Source organism: Hemiscyllium ocellatum, chromosome 39 (assembly GCF_020745735.1).
Source record: "Hemiscyllium ocellatum isolate sHemOce1 chromosome 39, sHemOce1.pat.X.cur, whole genome shotgun sequence".
Classification (NCBI taxonomy): Eukaryota; Metazoa; Chordata; class Chondrichthyes; order Orectolobiformes; family Hemiscylliidae; genus Hemiscyllium; species Hemiscyllium ocellatum.
The window spans coordinates 4,231,331-4,255,580 of NC_083439.1; the positions used below are offsets into that span (position 1 = coordinate 4,231,331).

Genomic DNA, 24,250 nt, shown 5'->3' on the forward strand with positions numbered 1-24,250 from the left:
CCCATGCCGACCAGATATCCCAACCAATCTAGTCCCACCTGCCAGCACCCGGCCCATATCCCTCTATACCCTTCCTATTCATATACCCATCCAGATGCCTGTTAAAAGTTGCAATTGTACCAGCCTCCACCACTTCTTCTGGCAGCCCATTCCACACACGATTCACCCTCTGCGTGAAAAAGTGGTCTCTTTTATACCTTTCCCCCTCACCCTAAACCTATGCCCTCCAGCTCTGGATTCCCCACCCCAGGGAAGAGACCTTGCCTATTTACCCTATCCATGCCCCTCAATTTTATAAACCTCAATAAAGTCACCGCTCCGCTCAGACACTTCAGGAAAAACAGCCCCACCCCATTCAGCCTCTCCCTATAGTTCAAATCCTCCAAACCTGGCAACATCCTTGTAAATCTTTTCTGAACCCTTTCAAATTTCACAACATCCTTCTGATAGAAAGGAGACGAAAACTGCATGCAACATTCCAACAGTAGGCTAACCAATGTCCTGTACAGCTGCAATGTGACCTCCAAACTCCTGTACTCAATACTCTGACCAATAACCAAAAGCATACTAAACGCCTTCTTCACTGTCCTATTTACCTGTGACTCCACTTTCAAGGAGCTACGAACCTTTGTTAACAGCAACACTCTCGAGGACCTTACCATTAAGTCCTGCTAAGATGTGCTTTCCCAAAATGCAGCACTTTGCATTTATCTAAATTAAACTCCATCTGCCACTCCTCAACCCATTGGCCTGTCTGATCTAGATCCCGTTGTAATCAGAGGTAACCTTCTTCACTGTCCACTACAATTCAATTTTAACATCATTTGCAAACTTACTAACTAGAACACCTTAAGCTCACATCTAAACCATTTATATAATTGACAAAAAGTAGTGGACACAGTAGTGGAACTCCAGGTCACAGGTCTCCAATCTGAAAAACAACCCTTCACCACCCTCTGTCTTCTACCTTTGAGCCAGCTCTGTATCCATGTTTGGATATATTTTAAACCATTTTTTATATATAAACACATTGGGTAAAAAGGACAATAGTAAATAGAGCAGAAGTCACAAACAGGTCACTATTACTTGTAACACATGATTTAGTTTTTTGCAACAATAATAGAAGCCCAGGAACTAAGATCCAGGAATGATTTAGGATTGCATCTTACATTCTGAATTTTTCAAAGACATGTTCTCAAAGCACATCAGAGGATGCTTCCTTGCATTGTCAGAAATACCAAGATCAATGAAACAGATCTTTGAAAAGCAGAGCCTGCAAATCAGACTGAATAGCATTGTTCAAATTCCCCACTATTTCAATATCGTTGTTAATTCTCTTCAGCTGAAATGGGCTAATGCACCATTTAGGTTGAGGAGAGAGTAATTTTATACAGAGATCGCAGCAATTAACAGGTTTCTAGAGTTGCGTATTGTTGTTAACAGCACAAGCAGTTCAGGAAAAACAAAGAAAAACAGGGAAGCATTTTACCTTTTTTATTTCAAAATAAAAGTGGCAAAATACAGATTTAATATGTTCTCTCTCTGATTCTGGAGATCAAGCAAGCAAGCATAGATCTAGATTAGATAAAGTGCGTTTATACTCCAACACAAAATCGAAGTTGGTCATCAACTGCCTTCCCCCCGCCCCCTCAGTGCTGCACAGGGATTGTCAGAATTCTCAATTTACAGAAGAAATGTTAAACCAAGGTCCTATCTGCTCTGTTTTCTGCAATGCCCTGACTACTATTTACTCCACAACAAACCATGCTAAAACAGCTAATTTCTTTTTTCTCCCCTTATTTTGAAATATTTTTCCTCCTTTACCTGTAAAATGTAGACAGTAATGAAACTATACATCTAATCTGAGAAGAGTGAACGTAATGCTCTTACTGTACAACAAAAATCTCCAAACTTCATAAGATGAGCAGCTTAAGTTTTATTAAGGACAAGAAGGAAGATAACAGCATTAGATTACAATCACCGAGTTCCCAACAAAATCACAGACAGAAATCAATAAACCATTGCTAATTTAGTTGGTCACATGCCAAGAACAACCAGACAGGTATTTGGATGGATACAAAAATGGAAAACATTAGAAGCAAAAATAGTAACAAAACACATGAAGACTGACTCAGAAAAACCTGGCTCTAATTTAAGTTCAGGAATACCATGCAATTACCATTTAGTGATAGTGTTTCTCACTTAACTGGGGATAAGTACACAACAAGAGACATCAAACTGTAATACAGAGGAAACATATCCGACCTTTGCTCTAAAACTGGAGCCTGTGTAATCTAATTTGTCTACTCTCTCTTCTGAAACAAGGCAAAACATTCTGTATAAAATTCCCCAAGTTAAAACTCCCTTGCTGTAGATAGGAAATGGGGTGTAAAATGTAAAGAGGAACTGTAAGAAAGGAAAAAGACTCAGACACTGATTTTATGGGGCATGCAAATATATATGTGATTTCTCCTTCTGTAAACTATAGTATGTGGAGTCAAATCATCTCAACACGAAGTACTTTACATGTAAAAAATGCTAAATCCCGTAATTAGATAGCTGTTTGCAAATGAAAGCTGCTTCAGATTGGGATGGAAAATTTTTTTAGCAAAACCTAAAATTTCCCTTGATCTGTGATTTACAAGAAAAACATCCAGCTTGAAATGCTTCATGCATATTTGGGGAGGTAGGGTGCAAAGATAGATAGGAAAGAGAAGAAACACAAGTTGTTATTATACTACATTCCAGATGTTTAATATATATTATAAAATGTTGCAATGCATCCAATTATCATCTATTTAATTCAGGCAGGAAGGGAGATGAAAGGTAGCCTGACTCTATCCTGTTTTTGTGACTGAACAATGGATCAAACAGAGTTCCATCCCAAGTGGGTGCGTGCGTGTGCGTGCCACACAAACCATCTGTCTCACTATTTGGAAGTTAAAACAGGAATAAAGCTCCTCTTTGAAACTAATTTAACACCATTTCTTTCTCCACAGATGCTGCCATACCTGCTCAGTCACCCCAGCACTATCTATTTTCATTTCAGATATCCATCATTGCAGCATTTTGCTTTTATTGAAATAGTCAAATCAGTTGAAGTACTGGAGGGATACCAAATCTGTCAAACTGCCCCTATATACAAATCAACTTTCTTCAGGAAAGGATGGGAAATGAAAAACTTGCATGGTTGACCGTTTAGATTCTCCCACGAAAGTGCACAATGATGCCTTGACAAACATCACCTAAAATATTTGCCTGACAAAGGAGCAGCGTTCTGAAAGTTTGAGATTCCAAATAAAACGGTTAACGGTAGGGTTCTTAGTCAGGTGGAGGAACAGAGGGATCTTGGGGTCTATGTACATAGATCTTTGAAAGTTGCCACTCAGGTGGATAGAGCTTGTAAGAAGGCCTATGGTGTATTAGCGTTCATTAGCAGAGGGATTGAATTCAAGAGTCGTGAAGTGATGTTGCAGCTGTACAGGACTTTGGTTAGGCCACATTTGGAGTACTGTGTGCAGTTCTAGTCGCCTCACTTTAGGAAAGATGTGGAAGCTTTGGAGAGGGTGCAGAGAAGATTTACCAGGATGTTGCCCGGAATGGAGAATAGGTCGTACGAGGATAGGTTGAGAGTTCTCGGCCTTTTCTCATTGGAACGGCGAAGGATGAGGGGTGACTTGATAGAGGTTTATAAGATGATCAGAGGAATAGATAGAGTAGACAGTCAGAGACTTTTTTCCCCGGATACAACAGAGTGTTACAAGGGGACCTAAATTTAAGGTGAAGGGTGGAAGGTATAGGGGAGATGTCAGGGGTGGGTTCTTTACCCAGAGAGTGGTGGGGGCATGGAATGCGCTGCCCGTGGGAGTGGTAGAGTCAGAATCATTGGCGACCTTTAAGCGGCAATTGGATAGGTACATGGATGGGTGCTTAATCTAGGATAGATGTTCGGCACAACATCGTGGGCCGAAGGGCCTGTTCTGTTCTGTGCTGTATTGTTCTATGTTCTATAAATCTGTTATTACCTGGTGCTGTGTCACTTCTGACTTTATTGAAACTCAGGGGAATCTCTTTTGGCTGTTTGGCAAAGGTACGTTTTAACATTGAGTGGACAATGCTAGACACATCTTACCAGGAAATCACGAAGGTCTCGATCAGCTGTGTAGCAACAGATACGATGCAGTTGTCTCTTCACATCAAAACCCTAAAATCAAAGAGAAGCATCAGTGCTACTTTGAAAACATTGTATCCTCCAATTCAGCCCCATTTAAAACTGTCAATCGTACAACTGAATTGAGGCAACAGTTGCCATCATTATTTATAGACTTCCATTACTTACCATATTTTTTAAAAGTTGCCTAGCCTCCTGCAGGTCTTTTTTTAAAAGAGATTTGTAGGTTAGATTTAAACCAGCTTGCATGAGTTTGTTCAGATCTTTCATAGATGTCTGTTGTACTGTGAAATAGCTCTGAGCTCGTGGAATCTGATTACTGAGTATAGCATCACGAACAATTTCCTGCAAGAAAAATCCAAATTGTAAAAAAAAGTGTTCTGATGATTTCATACCTGAACACTGAAATATCAGACTTACTCATCAATATCCCTCTACCACACATGCCAAAATAAACAGGTTACTGACAGAAAAATAGTGCAAGCTTTCAAGTTATTCTACACTGGAGTCACTCATGAAGGAGTTTATTCCAAACTATTTTGGTTAATATTCACTATTTTGCAACAGAAGTACAAATTCCACCACTGGAATATAGGCCATGGAATGGTGTTAGGAAGGTGGAAATGATAGAGAAAGAACAGGACAGCTCAGAAACAATGAGTCAGCAAAGTACTGATATCTGCAGAATCAGGTGTTGCTTTTGCTTCTCTGTTCACTAAAGATGAAAAGTAAAATGCCCTCAGTAAGAGTAATTATACAGTTTTGCCTACTGCCACTTTGATGATATATGCTTTGGAGGTGCCAGTGTTGGACTTGGATGTACAAAGTTAAAAATGACAACACCAAGTTATGGTCCAACAGGTTTATTTGGAAGCACTAGCTTTCAGAGCGCTGCTCCTTTATCAGGTGGTTGATGACCTGCTCCAAAAGGTAGTGCTTCCAAATAAATCTGTTGGACTATATTTTAATTTTGATAATATAGCTTATAGACAATGCTTAATTTTATGACCTTTTGCTGACATTTCTAAATCCTACCATTCCACCTAATTTTCAATAAAAAGAACTGTGGTGGTGGTGTTGGTTGGGGGGGGGGTTTAATACATACATCATTAATGTCATGTAGATCCAATGCATGTGGCACTCAATGTTAATCAATGTTAGATTTTAAAAAGTGCATGGTTGGCATTTATTTCCCATCACTGTTTAACAAAAACTGCTTGCTAAAGCTGGGTTGTTCAGCTTTTTCAGAGAGTCATCAGCTGCTGAAGCTAAGATAGCCAATACTGAATATGAATCTCATATTGGTGAACCAGCTGGGTTTTTAAGACAACCCATAAGTTTCAGGGTAATTGCAATTTCACTGGATAATTAATGCAGAACCCCACATTAATGTGCGGGGGATATGGGCTCAAATCCCATGATGACACATGGTTAAATTGGAATTCAATAAAACAAAATCTGGAATTAAAAGATAGCTTGATGGCAATCATGTAAATATCGATCATTGTAAAGACCCATCTGGGTCAATGATGTCCCTTAGAAAAGGAAATCTGCCGTCCTTACCTGGTCTGGCTTACATGTGACTCCAGGCCCACAGCAATGGTGATGGGCTCTTAAGTGCTCTCTGAAATGGCCCTTCGAAGCAATTAGGAATGGGCAATAAATGCAGGCTCAGCCAGTGATGCCACAGCCCATGAACAAGTGAACTGATGCCAGCTTTTTATTTCCAGATTTCTTTCTTGAAAAAACTCAAATTTTTAAAAATAGGTCATGAGGAATTTGTATAAATTTGCTATATTCCCAGCGCATTCATTAGAAAGAGACAGCTGGTAGAGGTTAAAGCTGAGGAACACCTCATCTCAGGTGAGGGAAGAATCCTTCATGGTAATCTCATCTGCTGCAGGAATTGAACCCTTGCTGTTGGTGTTCCTTTGTATGAAAAACCAGCTGCCCAGCCTTCTCTGCATTACTAGCTTAGCAACAAAATTATTACCACACTCACTTATTACAACTTTATGAAGTTAAGTACAAGATGGTGCATTTTGGTCAGAAAAATAAGATCCTGCACTCACTGGAAAGTAATGCGATAAATAAGGTACTTGAGCAAAGAGATTCAGAGGTAGAGATACACAAATCACCAAGTAACCCACACATGAGACCATAAGAATAAAGAAATAAGAACAGGAGAAATGCAAAAGGCCTATCAAACCCAGTTCTTCATTCTATGGGGACTTCACATAGACAGCACTTTAATATAACGCAGAAGACTACATTAACAGAAAAGGATTCCATTTCATCAAAGTGCAAGTCATCTGTAATCATCAGCATATCTTAGAAATCGGAGACGGGTACCCTGGTAGCTGTCATAATGCCTTTATTCTTCAGAACTCTCATGGTCCTGGCTCTTTTCAAGAGCCAGATGTCCTACAAGGATGGTGACTGGGAGACGAGGGCTACTTTCTGGCACCAGGTTAGTGACTCTTATGCAATCTCTTGGCGGAGACCACTCGTTGCATGAACATTCTTTTTCCTCACATCAAACTTGCTTCTTTTGCAGATTACTTTAAATATGCGGCTTCTCATTGTTGATTCTCTTATGAGTGGAAACAGTTTCTCCGTATCTACTCTATCCAGATCCCACAATTTTGAGAACATCTGTCAGATCTCCTCTTAGCCACCTTCTCTCAAGGAGAAACAGTCCCAGTCTCTCCCTAATCCATCCTCATAAATTGAAGTTGCTTATCCCTGAAATCACTCTTGTAAACATACCCTTAGATTTGCAACAACATGGAAATCACTATCACAAGGTATAATTGAGGCTAATAGCATAGATGCATTTAAGGGGATGCTGGACAAGGAAGAATGGAATAGGAGGGTCAATTTGATAGATTACACAATAGTTCAGTGGTATGGTTTTATGTTTTAGACTTGGTCAATTAATTTCAAGAGAAATCACAAGATAAATAATTATTAATTCAAGTACTTACATTAGTATTTAGATTCTTCCACTTTCCATAAACATGATTACCATCTGGTAAAATGTTTTCTTCACCCAGACAGTCACTAGTTACAGTCTCATTTGGAGGTGTTCGAGGATATTTCTTCATAAATTTACGGAGCTTGATAATATAACTGGTCAAATAATCCACACATTTTTGCTTGTACTTGTCCAATTCTGAAAATGTACAACATAGTTAGAATTCTGTTGCCAAAACAAACTCCATCGTAAGAGAAGAATCCCCAAAAAAACCTGAAGTGGTTTAAGATAACCCATCACCATCTTCTCACTGCCATTAGAGATGTGTAATAAACATAACATTACAACTTTAAAAATTTGTATCCTCTGGTTGTGGATAAACAGGAAAAATATTTCTTTCCCTTACCAAAAAAATTACATTGAACTGTAATGGTAAATTATGCTGGCAGGTTTTGAGAAGATTTGTAACTCAGGTCGAGGTTCTGGATGTAGGTTTGCTCACTGAGCTGAAAGGTTCATTTTCAGACATTTCGTCACCATAATAGGTAACATCTTCAGTGAGCCTCCGGATGAAGCACTGCTGATGATTCCTGCTTTTTATTTATATGTTTGGGTATCTTTAGGTTGGTGATGTCATTTCCTGTGATGTCACACGAGAAGCACGGCATTCCAACTGGAACTCTATCAATAAACACATTGACTTGGACCACACTTACCACCCCCAAGAAAATTGGGTTGGTGATGAAAAAGAACAGAAAATGACACCACCCAATCCAATTTTCTCAGAGTGGTAAATGGGATCCAAGTCAATGTGTTTGTTGATAGAGTTCCGGTTAGAAAGCCATGCTTCTAGTGTGACATCAGTACAGGAAATGACATTCCCAACCTAAAGAAACCCAAACATAAAAATGAAAAGCAGGAATCATCAGCAGTGCTTCATCCAGAGGCTCACTGAAGACGATACCTAGTATGGTGACAAAGTGCTTGAAAATGAATCTTTCAGCTTGGCAGGCAAACCTACATCCAGCTAAATTGTGTTATATATTTGGTGAAACAATTGAAAATATTTCACACTTCACATAGGGGATTAATATTCAGTGCCAGATAATAAATGCAATTAGGATTGCACTTTGGGAATAATTATGAAAAACCTTTTAGTCTTTATTATTTCAAGGGACGCATGCGTGCCTAGTAGGGCCAGCATTTGCTGCCCTGCCCGAATTGCCCTTGAACTGAATGGCTTGAAACTTTAGTGAATAATTAAGAGTTAACCAACTGCTGGGAGTCAGAATTCACCTCAAGCCAGATGGTTCAAGGACAGAAAACTTTGTTTCTAAAAAAAGAACATGAGTGAATCAGATGGATCGTCACAACAGTCATTGTTACTGAGACTAGCTTTTTTCCCCAACTTTATTGACAGAAAAATCCTAGGCCAGTAACATAATAGAACCATAAAAGCTAAATCAGGCCATTCAGCCCATTGTGTGTGCACCAGTTGCAACTGCTTTTAAACCAACATTTCTCATTAACCTGTTCAAAGATGTTATTACCCACCTCTGGAGCAGGTGGGGATTTGAACCTGGACCTCCCAGTTCAGGGATAGCGATACTATAACAGTACCACAAAAGCATCCCAAATTAGAATCTTGCGATGGCTGCGAGTCAAACACAGCTCAACATTTTGGAAGGCAGCTATGCTCACCACTACACCACCATCACCAGCTGCATCAGCCATTTTAATTTCTAGCACCTAGTCCAGTGTTTTGCAGTTAACACTTTTTTAAAATGTCATTAGAGTAGCAGATGGATTAAAGATTAGTCACGTTCTGTGGAATGCTAGGGGATCTGACTGAAGATTAACTTGAGGGAAAAGATGGTGAAGAAAACATTAGACTAAGTGTGGGAATGATGTATATTCTAGACTGATTAAGTAGCAATTAAATACCTTCTCAGGGGAAAAAAGGAGGTACAAAAGCTGGGGGTTCTGTAGATAAATAGAGACAGAAAAAGCATTTAATAAATATAGAGAGTGACAGAAAAAAAACTGAGAAACATAAAAGACACTCATCAAGCAGCGTTGATAGGTAGCCTTAAGTAAATTATTCAGTTTTCAGAGAAGGGAATGTGATGGATGCCAATTACAATTTCCATCGTTAGATAAGGTATTGGTGATTTGAGAGACTTAAGATTAAGGCACGACATTCAAAGAAACCTAACCACATAAAAAGAACAATGGCTGAGTGAAAGCAATAGTTAAGACTCAAAACAAAGTTGGCAGGATGGATGGATGGATTTTGAATTATAATACACATTGATATTGCAACCTCACTTTCTATTTATACAAATTACTTAAGCAGAAACATGAAAGGATATTGAAGTTTGCTGCTATTTAATTAAGATTAAAAATCACACAACACCAGGTTATAGCCCAACAGGTTTAATTGGAAGCACTAGCTTGTCTATAACCTGGTGTTGTGAGATTTTTAACTTTGACAGCCCAGTCCAACACCGGCACCTCCATATTATTTAATTAAGGTGCATGGTAAATGCGAGACTTCAAAAGGGCCATTGTAATGTCAATCAAGTATACATTGCCACAAATAAACGTTGGGAATAAACAATGGTGAAAGCACATGCTAAAAGGAAAAGTTTTTAATATAATGATGGAGGAGAGGATAGAGGAGATTCATTTGCAAAACGTGCAGCATTTCAAAAGCTTCAAAAATTGAGAAAACCATCCAAAGCACATCACAGAACGATATTGTAAAAACTAGACACTAAACACAAAAGGAGACATTAGTGGATGTTGTACAAGATAATGAATATGTAAAGATTAAGTTAGGAGCCAAGCTGAAGCTTTTATCTCTATCACAGCCACGGGTGGAGTATTAGGCAGATGGAAACTGTTTAAGTTTGTTGGATTCTGGCAGGGTCTCCTAATGGGAGACACATATCTTACCCAGACCTTATTAGGGATAGTTAACGTGCTCAAAAAAAAAGTGTGAATTTTTACTGTTCACTTTGCAAATCTCTGATCTTCTACCAATAAAGTTTGCAATTTTGACCATGATTTTCAATCTACAGTCCAGTTCCTATATTGAACCAAATGGACATCAGGGCTATTGAAAAGTGTACAGGGAAAATTCAGAAAAACAATCCAGGAAAGATAGATTAATGATGAAAAAAAAAGCATTAAAAACAAATTTTATTCACTGAAATACAGATGATTATAGAGAGAATCTAACAAGTTCTAGAATTTTGAAAGGTTTCTGTAAGAATTCACAAAAGCTATTTGCACTGGCTGGCAATCAGTTATAAGGGATAGATATCAAATCATCACCAGAATAACAAAAAGAAATTACAACATTTATTGTTCATGCAGATGGTTGTTAAAATATTAGTACCCTAGGATAAATTAATATTGAAGCAGAAATCTGTTGTCATTTTGAAAGGATAGTGGGCATTCTGAAAAATAAAAAAAATACGAGGAGATAAAAAAAAACAAAGAAAAATAGGACTGGAAAATGAACAATTTACCAAAGCCTCCCACTGCACTGCAGCTCATGGTATTCTATGATTTACAGTTTCAATAAGCAATGAAAAAAATGAAAAATGTTACCTCTAAATCTCCTTCAGAATTTACAACATAAAACAGCTTTGGACAAGTCGAATAAATCTCCAACTTTACCAACATGAGGACTCCTGTAGCCTTGTGGTCATAATTCTGCTGCTCTAACATCTAGTCAGAATAAACTAGGTTTCACTCAGGCTGCTTGCATTACACATCCAATTCAGTTCGTTATCGATTAAAATAGTTAATATATATTTCTTTAAAAAGTTGCATTTTTCCCCTTCTAATTCCTAAATATTTGCCTTCACCAGTTGTTACCACTCCAGAATGTGTCAATTTCTCTCTCAGGAGACAGTAAGAAATGCAATGCCATGTAATGGGTGGAAAGACACAAACAACTTAAGAAAAACGTTGAGATGCCAACAGTTGAAAATAAAATACCTCAAAATGTAAACATCACTTCTGTTATTCCCCCATCTGAACGAGTCACATATGAAATGGCTGCAAAAAGAAAATTATTCAAAAGGAATCCATAGCTTTATCAAATCATCTCACCTCCTGACTGGGTTAGAAGCTCTTGCATTTGTTTGTTGAGAAAAGTCAATGTAAGGTTCAGAAGCTGTTCAGAGAACTGCTTGCCCTGCGTTTCAGAATAATTTACCCTGATGGCTGAACATAGCAAATCTAAAGCTGGCTTAATTTCTTCGACATCTACATAAAGAGGGAAATGAACAAAGAAGAAATGTTGTCATTGAACTTCCATCTTAACCATTGCCAAGAAACACAAAATAAACACTCCTCTCGTGTGCTTCCATTTTGCAAAAACTTTGTAAAACATAAGCAATTTCCACAGGTATGAAAAAGGGGAGGGTGGGTTGATTTGGGGTTGGAAGTGGGGTCAGGGCTGGATTTAGATGAATTAATAGCAGTGCAATGTCAGCTATGTCAAAATATGAGTCCAACGATCTTTTACAGCTTTCATATAAAAATGATTTAATTTGAAGGCAAGTCAATAAAGACTTCAAAATTGAAGTTAAAAATCACACATCAGGTTATAGTCCAATAGGATTATATAGAAGTACTAGCTTTCGGAGCGCTGCTCCTTCATCAGGTGATTGTAGAGAATAGGATTATAAGACACAGAATTTAAAGCAAAAAGTTTACTGTAGAATGTAACTGAAATTGTATTTGAAAATGACCCGGATTGTTTGTTAAGTCTCTCATCTTTTAGAATGACTATGTTGGTTTCCATGATTTGGAGATGCCAGTGTTGGACTAGGGTGTATAAAGTTAAAAATCACACAAGACCAGGTTATAGTCCAGCAGCTTTAATTGGAAGCACTAGCTTTCAGAGCACTGCTCCATCATCATGTTGGTTTCAGGCATGGTACATTTGCAAGATCAAACAGAGGCTAGGGCAACAGACGAATGGGCACCGCACAACAGACAGGAGTGTTTCCTCCCAGTCAGAGAACACTTCAGCAGTCCGGAACATTCGACCTCGGATCTTCGGATGACCATCCTCCAAGGTGGACTTCAGGAAAGGCAACAACAAAAAGTGGCCGAGCAGACACTGATAGCCAAGTTCAGTACTCGTGGGGGATGGCCAAAACCGGAACCTTGGGTTCATGTCACACTAAGGTGACCCCATTGCACTATACAGACAGACAGACAGACAGACAGACCACACACACACACACACACACACACACACACCCCCTCTCTCTTACACTTCCACACACACCCTCTCACAGACTTAAACCCCTTTGCACTCACACACATACACACACCCTCTCACAGATGCTCATAACCACCGCCACCCCCCTCTTGCCACACACACACACACACACGTATAAGTTTGTGGGTGAATTTGTACTTGCAGAATTACATTTTACTTTCCTCAAAAACTGCATGAATCCATGAAAGGTTCTGTAAATCCATTTTTTAGATTAGAATCGGTCTGACCATTGTGGCACAGACAGCCTCACAGGGAGTTAAACACCTTCCATACCTTATCTGGGCCGACATGACACCAATTGTTAAAGTGCACTTGAGAATATAACTTTTAAAAAAAGGCTTTGCGATTTACATATAGAAGAATTGAAATCAACACAGTCATTCTAAAACATGAAAGACTTAACAAACAATGCGGGTCTTTCTCAATATATAATTTCAGTTATATCACATTGTAAACTTTTGCTATAAAAACTCTGTGTCTTACAGCCTTATTCCCCACAATTACCTGATGAAGGAGCAGCGCTCCGAAAGCTAGTGCTTCCAAATAACCTGTTGAACTATAACCTGGGGTTGTGCGATTTTTAACTTTGTACACCCCAGATCAACACTGACGTCTCGAATTCAAAATCGAAGATAGCAAAATTTTGTTCTCCCTCAGGATGCGGAGGGTTGGGTTTTGCTTAGGTACAGTTCCACAAGCTCACCACAACCATATCAAAGTTAGCATTCTACACTTGCATGTCTAGGCCACAGATTGGTTTTTTGACCACAGATGAACCACAGCTGAGATCCAGTCTGTTGTACCCAACAGTTACACGAATGCAATGAAGATGCCAAACAGCAAGTGAAATCAGAAATTCTGCCTGATAGTTTCAGGGGAGGAAACTAAGGAACATGGGTCATCTCTACACAGTGCCGTCCCAGCTGAGATCAGTTAGCTTAGTACACCTCTCCAACCAAACCTGGGCCTTTTGATCTCCAGTGCTTGATTGCTTTATGCTTAGCTATTTTGAAAACATGGATACAGAGTTGAGAGATAAAACAGATTAAGGAAAAACTTTAAAGAACTGTACCTTATGACTGAGGTTATTTTTTGCCACATTTTCTACAGGACACGCGACTCAATGTTGAAGAGTGTGCTGTGGAACATGAGCTTGCAGACAAACCAAATTAGCTTCTGTAAACAGGAGCTCCATAGACCAACTTTGGAGCACAGTAATAGAAGGAAGCCATTTAGCCTTTTGAGCCTGTGGCATCATTCAATTAGATCATGGCTGACCTGCAGCCAGTTGATTCTCTAATCTTTTTAATATTTTCAATTTTTAAAATTCATTCATGGATACAGACAGATTGCATTAATATTTATTCCCCCATTAGTTGTCTTTTCAGACTGCTGCAGTCCAACAGTTTGAAAGGCAATTCCAGAATTTTGACCCAGCAAAAGTGAAGGAACCAATTAAAACAAACCTTTTTTTTATTTTGCAATTCCAAGGCATTTATTTCGAAGATTCTGAGGCAAAGAATATTCCTCAACATAAAAATAATTCTGAAGAGGACGTGGTCAGGACTTCAATAAATAAAGATGGGAATTTTAATAAGTAATTATTTTCTTGTTCAGGGCTAGGACCCCTGTTTCCCAAAGAAAGCCACATATGCTGGAGTGAATGACAGTAGTGTCATCTAGGGTGTACCACTATCATGACACCATAACATATATAATTGTAAAACAAGGTGACTAAATCTTTGGTGTAGTTGCTCCTTTATAATCATTTAAAATTATATTAAAAGGTTTCAGTCTGTATTGCTTTGCTGCAGACATCAAATTCCAGCCTAAAGTTAGGAGTGTAATGGAATATTATCTACTTGCATGAACAAATGCAGCACCAACAATACTGAAGGAGCTCAATACCATTCAAAAGAAAGATACTTGCTTGATTTGAACCCCAAACTCCACCCTATGCACTCACACTCTCAGTAACTGGTTCTTCATGGCTTGAGCTGAAGGCAGCTATAAGAACCAACCAGCGACCTGCTTGGGCAACTCTTTTCAAACTTGCCACTGCTATCATGTAGAAGGAAGAGGGAAGCAGGGGCATGACTTGGAACTGAAGCAACATTGCCTCAAGAAAGAGCTAGAAACATTTTCTGTTTTAAAGGCATCAAGGGGCATGGATGGAAAGCAGGAATGTTTCATTGATATTGGGACCAGCCACGATCATACGGAGTAGTAGAGCAGACTCAAAGGATGAAAAGGCCAACTCTGTTTCTAGTTTCTATGTGTTCACTGTTGCTGGATCAAAATTGTTCCTCCTGCAGAATGTGGCAGGTGAGAGTCTCCATTGACCACTTCTACGGGAAATGCACCCAACTCCAGCTCCTCAAAAACCGAGTTAGGCAACTGGAGCTGGATGAACTGCGGAGGCAATTGAGAGATGTACAGGGAGGCGGACAATCCTCAGACACAAGATAAGGACAGCTAGTTTACAGTCAAGGGGAGGAGAGGGAACCAACAGACAGAGCAGGGATCCCCTGTAGCCATTCCCCTCAGCAATAAGTATACCATTTTGAATACTGCTAGGGGGGACAGCCTACCAGGGGGAAGCCATAGTTGTCAGGTCTCTGTAACTGAGGCTCAGAAGGGAAGGAGGGAGAACAGAAAAGCGCTAATGGTAGGGGAGTCAATAGTTAGACGGATTGACAGGAGATTTTGTGGTCAGGAACAGGACTCCCAGAAGGTATTTTGCCACCCTAGTGCCAGGTTCTGCGATGTCACCGATTGGGTTTACAAGTTGCTGAAGGGGGAGGGTGAGCAGCCAGAAATCATGGCACATATTGGCACCAATGACATAGCCAGGAAAGGGATTGAGGATCTGAAAAATGATTACAGAGAGCTAGGTTGGAAGCTGAAGAACAGGACAAGTAGTGTAGTGTTCTCAGATTTGCTACCGGCACCACGAGATAGTGAGGTGAGGAACAGGCAGCAAGTGCAGTTTTACACGTGGCTGCACAGCTGGTGCAGGAGGGAAAGCTTCAAATACTCAAATTTTATTGAGTTCTTCGAGGAGGTGAGGAGACAGGTTGACGAAGGTCGAGCAGTGGATGTGGTCATATGGACTTCAAGACATTTGATAAGTTCCCCCATGGTAGGCTCATTCAATAAGTCAGGTGGTATGGGATACAGAGAGATTTGGCTCTCTGGATTCAGAATTGATTAGCTGACAGAAGGCAGAGAGTGGTTTAGATGGGGAGTATTCTGCCTGGAGATCAGTGGTGAGTGGTGTCCCACAGGGGTCTGCTCTTTGAAGTTTTTATAAATGACTTGGACGAGGAGGTTGAAGGTTGGTTAGTAAATTTGCCAATGACAATTGACAGCATAGAGGGCTGTTGCCAGCTGCAGAGCAACATTGACAGGATATAGAACTGAGCTAAGAAATGGCTTAGTTCAACCTGGATAAATGCGGAGTGATGTATTTTGGAAGGTCAAAGTGCATTGATCCCTCAAAGTTGCCACCCAAGTAGATAGGGCTGTTAAGAAAGCAAATGGTGTTTTAGCTTTCACTAATGGGGAATCGAATTTAAGAATCGACAGGTTTTGCTGCAGCTCTACAAAACCCAGTGAAACCACACTTGAAATATCGTGTCCAGCTCTGGTCGCCCTATTACAGAAAAATTGCGGAGGCTTTGGAGAGGGTGCAAAGAGGGTTTACCAGAATGCTGCCTGGACTGGTGGGCTTGTCTTACGAAGAGAGGCTGACTAAGCTCAAACTTTTCTCACTAGAGAAAAGGAGGAAAACAGGTGCGGCACGGTGATTCAGTGGTTAGCACTGCTGCCTCACAGCACCAGGGACCCGGGTTCAATTCCTTTCTCGGGCGACTGTGTGTGGAGTTTGCACATTCTCCATTCTCTGCATTTCCTCCCACAATCCAAAGGTGAATTGGCCATGCTAAATTGCCCGTAATGTTAGGTGCATTCAGAGATGAATATAGGGTCAGGGTGGGTTACTCTTCGGACAGTCGGTGTGGACTTGCTGGCCCAAATGGCCTGCTTCCATACTGTAGGGAATCTCATCTCATCTCAGGTCACCTGATCAAGGTGGACAAGGGAATGAGGGGCATGGATACAGTTGTCAGCCAGAGACTTTTCCCCAGGGCAGAATTTGTTGCCACAAGGGGTCCCAATTTTAAGATGTTAGGAGGAAGGTATAGAGGAGACATCAGAGGTAGATTCTTAATGCGGAGTGTTGTGAAAGCATGAAACATGTTGCCAGCAGTGGTGATGGAAGCAGAGTCATTAGGGATATTTAAGCGACTGCTGGACATGCATATGGACAGCAATGAATTGAGAGGTGCGTGGGTTAGGTTATTTTATTTTAGATTAAGATTAATCCTCTGCACAACATTGTGGGCCGAAGGGCCTGTTCTGTGTTCTATGTTCTAAAATTCTGGAACCTTGGGTGTACATATACTGGCAGGACTGCAACTTTTTTAACAAGTTAGTTCATTTCCATATTTCTCAACCACCACTAAGAAGAGGTAATAAATACCAGCCTTGCCAGCAATGTTCTAATCCCATGAGTAGAAAAGAAACATGACAGCAGATAAATGTTGTACAACATCCTTGCTAAAATTTACAAAATCATTGAGTCTTAAATAATATGAAGTGACTGCTTGAAAACAAAATAACTACGTAGCAGTCAATGAAACAAATAATAATCTTTGCTAACAAGTCTTTTTTTATATATATATGTATATAAAATGACATCCCAAAGAATTTTATCCACACTGAGCAAATTGAATTTTGACCTGAATATCCAAGTTGCTTACTTGTTAGCTGCACCGAAGACATTATCGCAGCTCCAGAAGGTTCCTGTGCCGAAAGTGTTGCTGGAGCACAAAATAACTTTTCTTTGCTCTTCAGGAAAAAATCAACCGTATCTAGCTGCCTGTTCTCAATTCCTGCCTGCAAATTTAAAGGTTAACCAATTATTCTTTTACAGACGAGGCGATTGCCATCCACTAAATCAAGGCCAGCACAATGAAACCCGGTTTGAGGCTTGACATTACCAGATTGGTGGCTCCTTCCTTCCATCCCAAAGTCTTGCAACTTTATTTCTTGGCATCAATTAAGAAAGCTCCACGTTATTGGTATTGCTACTGTTCCTCAAATTTCCAACTTCCAAATTTGCCATCCTGCACTCCCTACCCTGCTTTGAAAGACTTGCCACACTGTTTTCAGTAACAGTTCTTTCCTGGCTAGCAAAGCTAAGGAGCTTCTTGACTCCGTCAATTATCCTCTGTCCTGAAATACAGAATGTACAATACTTCCACCCATACTCTTCAATCACACCCATCTATTTTAAACATTATTCTTTAATATGCCATGTCACAGCATTATTTATACTTCCATATACATTTTTCGGCTAATAGGACTTAACCTCCTCATCTTTCCCCATTTCAAAGCCCAACTAAACAACAGCATTCTCCATCCTTTCTTTAATCCTATTTCCTTATGAAACCCATGTTCACAGTGATCTTGGAACTTATTTTGTATTTTTACTAAAATAACATTAAAAAGTTAATTTAAAACAACTCCTTGGTCATTGTGGAGAATGAAACTATACAGTGTTCCTCAGCATAAGTTTTTAAAGGTAGCTTTCCAACACTTAATAATTTGGGATGCTTTATGGGCCTGTACCAAAAATGCGATCATTTGTTCACATTCAAAGAGAACAATGTGCTTTAAGTAACTATTGGCTGAATCTTACAATATTTTCGCTGTTGTCAAGTTCATAGGAGTTTCACACAGGACTTTCGTTCCCGAACGCTCAGCAAGTTTTATGCCACATCATCCTAAATGCACCTTATTATCTACGTACCATTACCTTATGGTACCCCGGTCATCTGATACTAGCCCCATTCTACCACCTTGGCATAGCAAAACGTATTTGCTACTTGGTGAATAACTTGGGATGGACTAGCATCTCTAGCACATGTACCATTTTTCAAAAACCATAGTGCACCCAGACAAATGTTTGTATTCAATCACTCACTTCTCATGCAAGTGCGGGTGTCCATTCACTGTCTCCCTCTTCACTGTCCAATCCCTTAAACTCACCTTCCAGATAAAGCAATGTTTTACTCGTACTTTACTAGGTTACTATAGTCACTGTTCACAATGAGAGCTCCTTTACATTGGCAAGAATAAATGCAGACTGGATAAACACTTTGCAAAATATCGCCACTCTGTCCATAGGAACAACCTGACCTTCTTGGGTCTTGGCATTTCAATAAACCCCCTTGTTTCCATGCGAACATTTCTCTCCTGGGTCTGCTGCTGTATTCTAACAAAACAATACAAACTGAACAAACACTAACTCAATTTTTTACTTAGGCAATTTATATCCTCTAGGCCACAATATGGAGTCCCACAAATTCAGACATGGCCTCTTCCTACCATTTTTCTTTTCTCCCCAGTCTTGATGATTTTGCTTTTTGCAGGGTGGATGTATTTTCTCCTTCTCACACTTTCATTTACACTCATTTTACATCTCTCTCTCTCTCCTTCAGTAGCATTAGCTTTCTCCTGTCCTCTTCCCTGGGAACTCTCTCAATCTGTTTCACCCAGTCCTCCTTCCCCTCTGTCATGCCATTTTCCAGCTCCTTTCAATTCTGAATAAGAGTTCTGTCAGACTCGAAACACTAACTCAGTTTCTTTATCGCTGGAGATGCCAGACCTGTTAAGTTTCTCCTACACTTTATTCATATACTACTCGCCTCAGACTTTGATGGCCATTTGCTTATATCATTACAAGACATTTGGACAAGTATACGAATAGGAAAAGGTTTAGAGGGATATGGGACAAGCACAGGCAAGTGGGACGAGGTTAGTTTGGGGATCTTGGTCAGCATGGATGAGTTGGACCGAAGGGTCTGTTTCTGTGCTGTATGACATGCAGTACATTGCAACATCAACCTCATGCCTTAACCTGGCAATGTATCATATGGCAAGATGCCTGTCCCTTGGCTAAGGACTGCTGACCAGCAAGGCCAACTGTCTGGCTATGACTGTGCTCAGACACAAAACTAAACAGAAATCATCGAAGTAACCTTTTCTGAATTACCTCCAATTAAATAACGCTCCTTAAATAAAAGAGACCAGAACTGTACATATTATTCTGTGTGGGGTCTCATCAATGCCCTGCACATTGTAATAAACCTAACTTTCCTGAAAGAGAAAGATCTAAATGTCATTTGCGTTTCTTATTACTTGCTACCTTTGTGATTTTTCTGTATTCTCTCTCCATTTAAGTTTTTTTCTATTATTCTGTCCACCAAAGTGGATTGCATCATATGTTCCCATCTTGCAATCCAACTACCAAATGATATGCCCATTTATCTAATTAGTCCATATCCTTTCACAGATATTGTGTACTCCTCACACGCTCAGTCTGGCCTTCACTGTTCGAGGCAGAATCTTTTGGCACCTAAACATCACTCTGGAACTCAGCCAACCATTTTTCCACTTTGAAAAGAGATTTTAAAATACATTATTTTAAGAAAACTGTTGCCAACTAGTTTAGTGTGCATTTTTAAATTGTACTTTAAAACTGAGGTGATTTTTGTAAAGCTAAGCTATAAAACAAAACATAAATGTTCTTCATTAGCTATCACAGGAAAGATATATTAGCCTCAAAGGGCTTACAGTAGAGTTGACGGGGAAAGCAGAACAAAAAGGTACATAAAAAGCAGGATATTTGGGATTAAAAATCACACTAATTCCCATACAAAATGCCATAGAAATCTGAAACACTCCAAAAGGTCTGCGAATGGGTCAAAATATAATTCGGAAAAATAAAGATTTAAAAGAATGATGGCTTTTAGCATCTGAAAAGCCTTGCTCTGTTCACTAGTTTGTATCCAAGAAGAATTACATTAAAATCTTGTTACTGAATTCTGTACAAATTTGGATAAATTAGGAAGAGATTAATTCTATGAAATGCCAAAGACTTCATTTATTCTTAACTCCTCTGGAGTGTTTTACTTATTGCTTGCTTTCAATTTAGTGCACATTACAATTTCAGAAGCATACAGGAAAAGCAGTTTGCACAACAGCTGATTAACTATGGGTAAATTTACATGGTGCAGCAAAAGAATGATTAAGAGTGACCATGGAACATTGGTTAGTAACAGTTATCTTTTCTAAGCCCAGTCAAGCCTTCCAGTACTGCGCAATGAGAGATCTGTAATGAATAGCCCAAAGGAGATATGGTTACAAGTGGACGTCAGGTTTCTTATTTTCGCAAGAATCCAAAAAAAAAGCTCAAATAATTCAAACATTTCAAAATCAATGAAGGACTTGAATGTGAGTCTTTCTTCCTTCCTTTGCAGTATTCCATAGGGGGTCATGGAAGGGACAGGATACATTAAGGTAATTGAGCGTAAATGTCGATAGCTCCTTTACTGACAAGTAACAGCAATTGCACCCTTGATCCACATGATCTCATTACTCTTTCCATTCCCAAGAAATATAGCCTTCACAAATTCTGGTTTATTTTCCCCATAAACATGGTGAAATCAAATTCCAAAGAGTCTGTTACTTTTTATGAAAAATGACAAACCTACTGGCGTTTGCAATTTAATATGTGAAAATTCTTTCACCTATAGCAAAAGGGAAGATTTCATTGTTTTACTAGCAGTGTGGCATCAGCATAGCAACAAAGGTATAAAGATATTCCCTCAACTGCAGAATTGCATTGTGGACCTGCACAGTGGAAATCAGTAACCCTAACTTTGAAGCCAATCAGTGCAATGCTGTTCTTTCTGCTTCTAATGAAGATGTAGACCCCCAGCGGGGGGAGGTGAGGGTCTCTGTTCCATGATTGGTCAATAAACACTTGCAAATGGTCTGGTCCTTTAAGACTTCACCCTTTATTTCTCATACGGCCGGACACAGATTATCCAGGAATGCAGAAGTTAAACACTTCCATGTTCCTCAGAGAAGCTGCTGACATGGCTTAAAACAAAAACATTTTTATACTTTTCTTAAAGGATGGTACAGGCCATAATCATATTGTACATTCAGACAATTACCAATCAATTAACGAAATAGCTTTATTGACAGCATCTCAGCCCAATGATATTTCCTGGGAACCAACTTTGTTTTCCAACACTCAAGCCACTCTTATCTCACGAACTGTCAATTAGGATGGCCAGCAATGTCTTATCTAGTCTAATTATTTCTATGCTGTAAAGGAAGCACGGTCTGTTGAGGCAGACTGTGGTTAGTCAATTATGCAGCTGTAGCAGGGCAAAAAACCATTTTATGCAGCTTTTAGCAGAATTGTCAGTTTGCAACCAAGAAGCTATTTTGTCATCTTTGAATTGAGAAGCAATTATATTGCCACCTAAGTTGGTAAGAGCATGTAGTAAGTGGTTGTTCCTGACAACAACTGGTTTCCTCAGCCTGTATTCAGATTTCAGATCCTCACTGAAGGCAGTGGCTTCTGCAAGGACCTGGTGGTGGCCTGCTTTCCCACCTATGAACATTCATTCCCCCCAGACACATTAGCTTCACAATCCAGCAGTTGAGTGTAACCTGGGGACATAGTAGAACAATGTCAAATCTAGCAAGGTCAAACATTGCCATTTTGGTTTAAGAATCTGACGCTAGTTAGGAGATTTGATTAACAGTTAAATACATGAAATGTTAATGCAGTGGTGACAAGTACAACAACACAATAGTACTGAAAGTAAACAAAAACCATGGCAGCAGGAAGTCATGAATAAGGAGTTATCACATCACATGCCAACAGCTCTAGTCCAAAGAAAGCAAAGGCAGACTAAAGGTCAGTAAAAACATCTTTCCAAAGTGTCCAGAGGCACCACCATAAACCAAATGAGTTCATTTAAATATAGGAGAATTTCCCCAAATCAAATACATTAATATTACCACAGCTCTGTTGAATATTTCTTAGAGTTCATCACGACTTCACTTTTTTGGCTCAATTACAATGTATTCTACTGTGTCCAGACAACAAGGTGTCAGTGCTTCTACCCCCTAAAAAAGAACACATCTTATAATCATGGTGCCACAAATGACAACTCTCAGATGACGAGTTTTGATCAAAAGGCAGAATCGCACAAGAGGAATGCACCTAATTAGTTTCATGCAAATCCACTGCAAAGTAAAATGATCATGTCACTCAACAGGTTTCATGAAAATCCAGAAAAGAATTAATAAAAAAAGTGATTAATCATTGGTTGCATATGTAACCGGTCAACAAAATGCTCAATTCTCTTTCATAAGCTAGTAGGAATTTGATAAATCCTTTCAAGAGGAGAAACTTCAAGCAACATCAAGGGAGAGATTTCTCTATGCAGCATCATAAAAGCTGTCTAAAAGAAAAATTATGATTATGTTGTAAATGACAGCCAGAGAAAATCTTCCTCTCGTTATTGGTAACTCTCTCTCACCTTACAGTCAGGGTGTTAGGCTGTTTCTGCATTCATTTACTCACAAGAGACCAACGATAATCAGGAAGGCTTTTCAAAGTAAAGAATTCTGTTAAGAGCTTTTTGGCAGGCAGAAATATAATGTTTTCTTCAAGGAAGATCTCAAACAAAGAACCTTTTGTAAATCTGACCACATTCAAAATTTTGCTGTGAGCATACTAATTTGCACCAACCTCTCTCCACACATCAATGCTGTGCACACCAATTCCCACATCAGCATCCAGCTTGGCAATGCTTTGATTTTATAATTCTCATTCTGGTTTTCAATTTTCTCTTTGTCATTGCACTTTCCTGTCACCGTAGCCCTCAATCTCTACAACCATCCAAGATACCTACTTGCCCGCACACCTTCAATTTTCTTTACTCCACATGGACAGCTGTGCTTTCTGTTACCTACCTCTTCACTAATCCCTCCAAGCTACTAATTTAAGATGCTCTTGCCCTAACAGCTCCTTATGAGTCAGTGTTAAGTTTTGGTTGATTACACTCCCGTGAAGTGCCTCGTGATGTTTCACGTTTTATCATGCATTAATGCATGATTTTGTTGGAACAATACTCCAAACAATATTTAAAACATTATAGTGAAATTTAGCAAACAAAATTAAAAATTAAACTTCTAAAGTTGTTCATGTCCAGTCTCTTACCTCTAATGCATGGATGGGAATTGAACATCGATTCCAGTGATTGAGATGGCACAATGAGTCGACAATGCCTGCCTTCCCATAAATCATTAAACGATTCAATAGATCTTCTTGTGAGAAAGCAAACACCACCATGGAAAGGCCAGTATCTGAACAATGTAAATTAGAAACAGGTAAGCAAGCGTTACATCACAAGTTAAAAATGCAAGTTTTTAATTTTAAGCCATTTGTACTGATTCTTAAAATTGATCAGTCAAATAGAAAATTTATGAATGTTAACTTTGATTTCTGTTCACAGATGCTGCCAGACCTGCTGAGCTTTTCCAGCAACTTCTGATTTTGTTTCCGATTCACAGCACCCACAGTTCTGTTTCTACTTCTTTCCTTGTTGGAGTGGGATTTGTATCGGTCTACTCGAATAAAACACTGCATCATAGTCCCACACACAAGTTTTACAGAAAAGTATACTTTATATGAAGTCATTAAATAAAAAGGATTTATTTACAGTTGAAAAGATATACATTACTAGTCCAGAATGCTGCTCATTTTAAAGGATTATTTAGCCATCACATTAATCTTCTAAACAGACAGTCTGGGCTCTATGCTTAAAGGGCAAGTTAGTAATAAATGACTCACCTTTAC

The 24,250-nt window shown here is 39.3% G+C and overlaps 1 protein-coding gene across 1 annotated transcript in view; it reads right to left on the bottom strand.

The window, feature by feature from the left end:
* Nucleotides 1–24,250, bottom strand: part of spg11 (SPG11 vesicle trafficking associated, spatacsin) — a 133,080-nt gene that overhangs the window by 94,012 nt on the left and 14,818 nt on the right. The window contains exons 7-12 of the mRNA XM_060853205.1: nt 23,612–23,757; nt 17,280–17,415; nt 11,274–11,429; nt 7,159–7,346; nt 4,340–4,516; nt 4,133–4,204 (exon numbers count right to left, since the gene is read on the bottom strand). Coding sequence (XP_060709188.1) covers nt 4,133–4,204; nt 4,340–4,516; nt 7,159–7,346; nt 11,274–11,429; nt 17,280–17,415; nt 23,612–23,757 — 875 coding nt within the window. The remainder of the gene's footprint in view (nt 1–4,132; nt 4,205–4,339; nt 4,517–7,158; nt 7,347–11,273; nt 11,430–17,279; nt 17,416–23,611; nt 23,758–24,250) is intronic.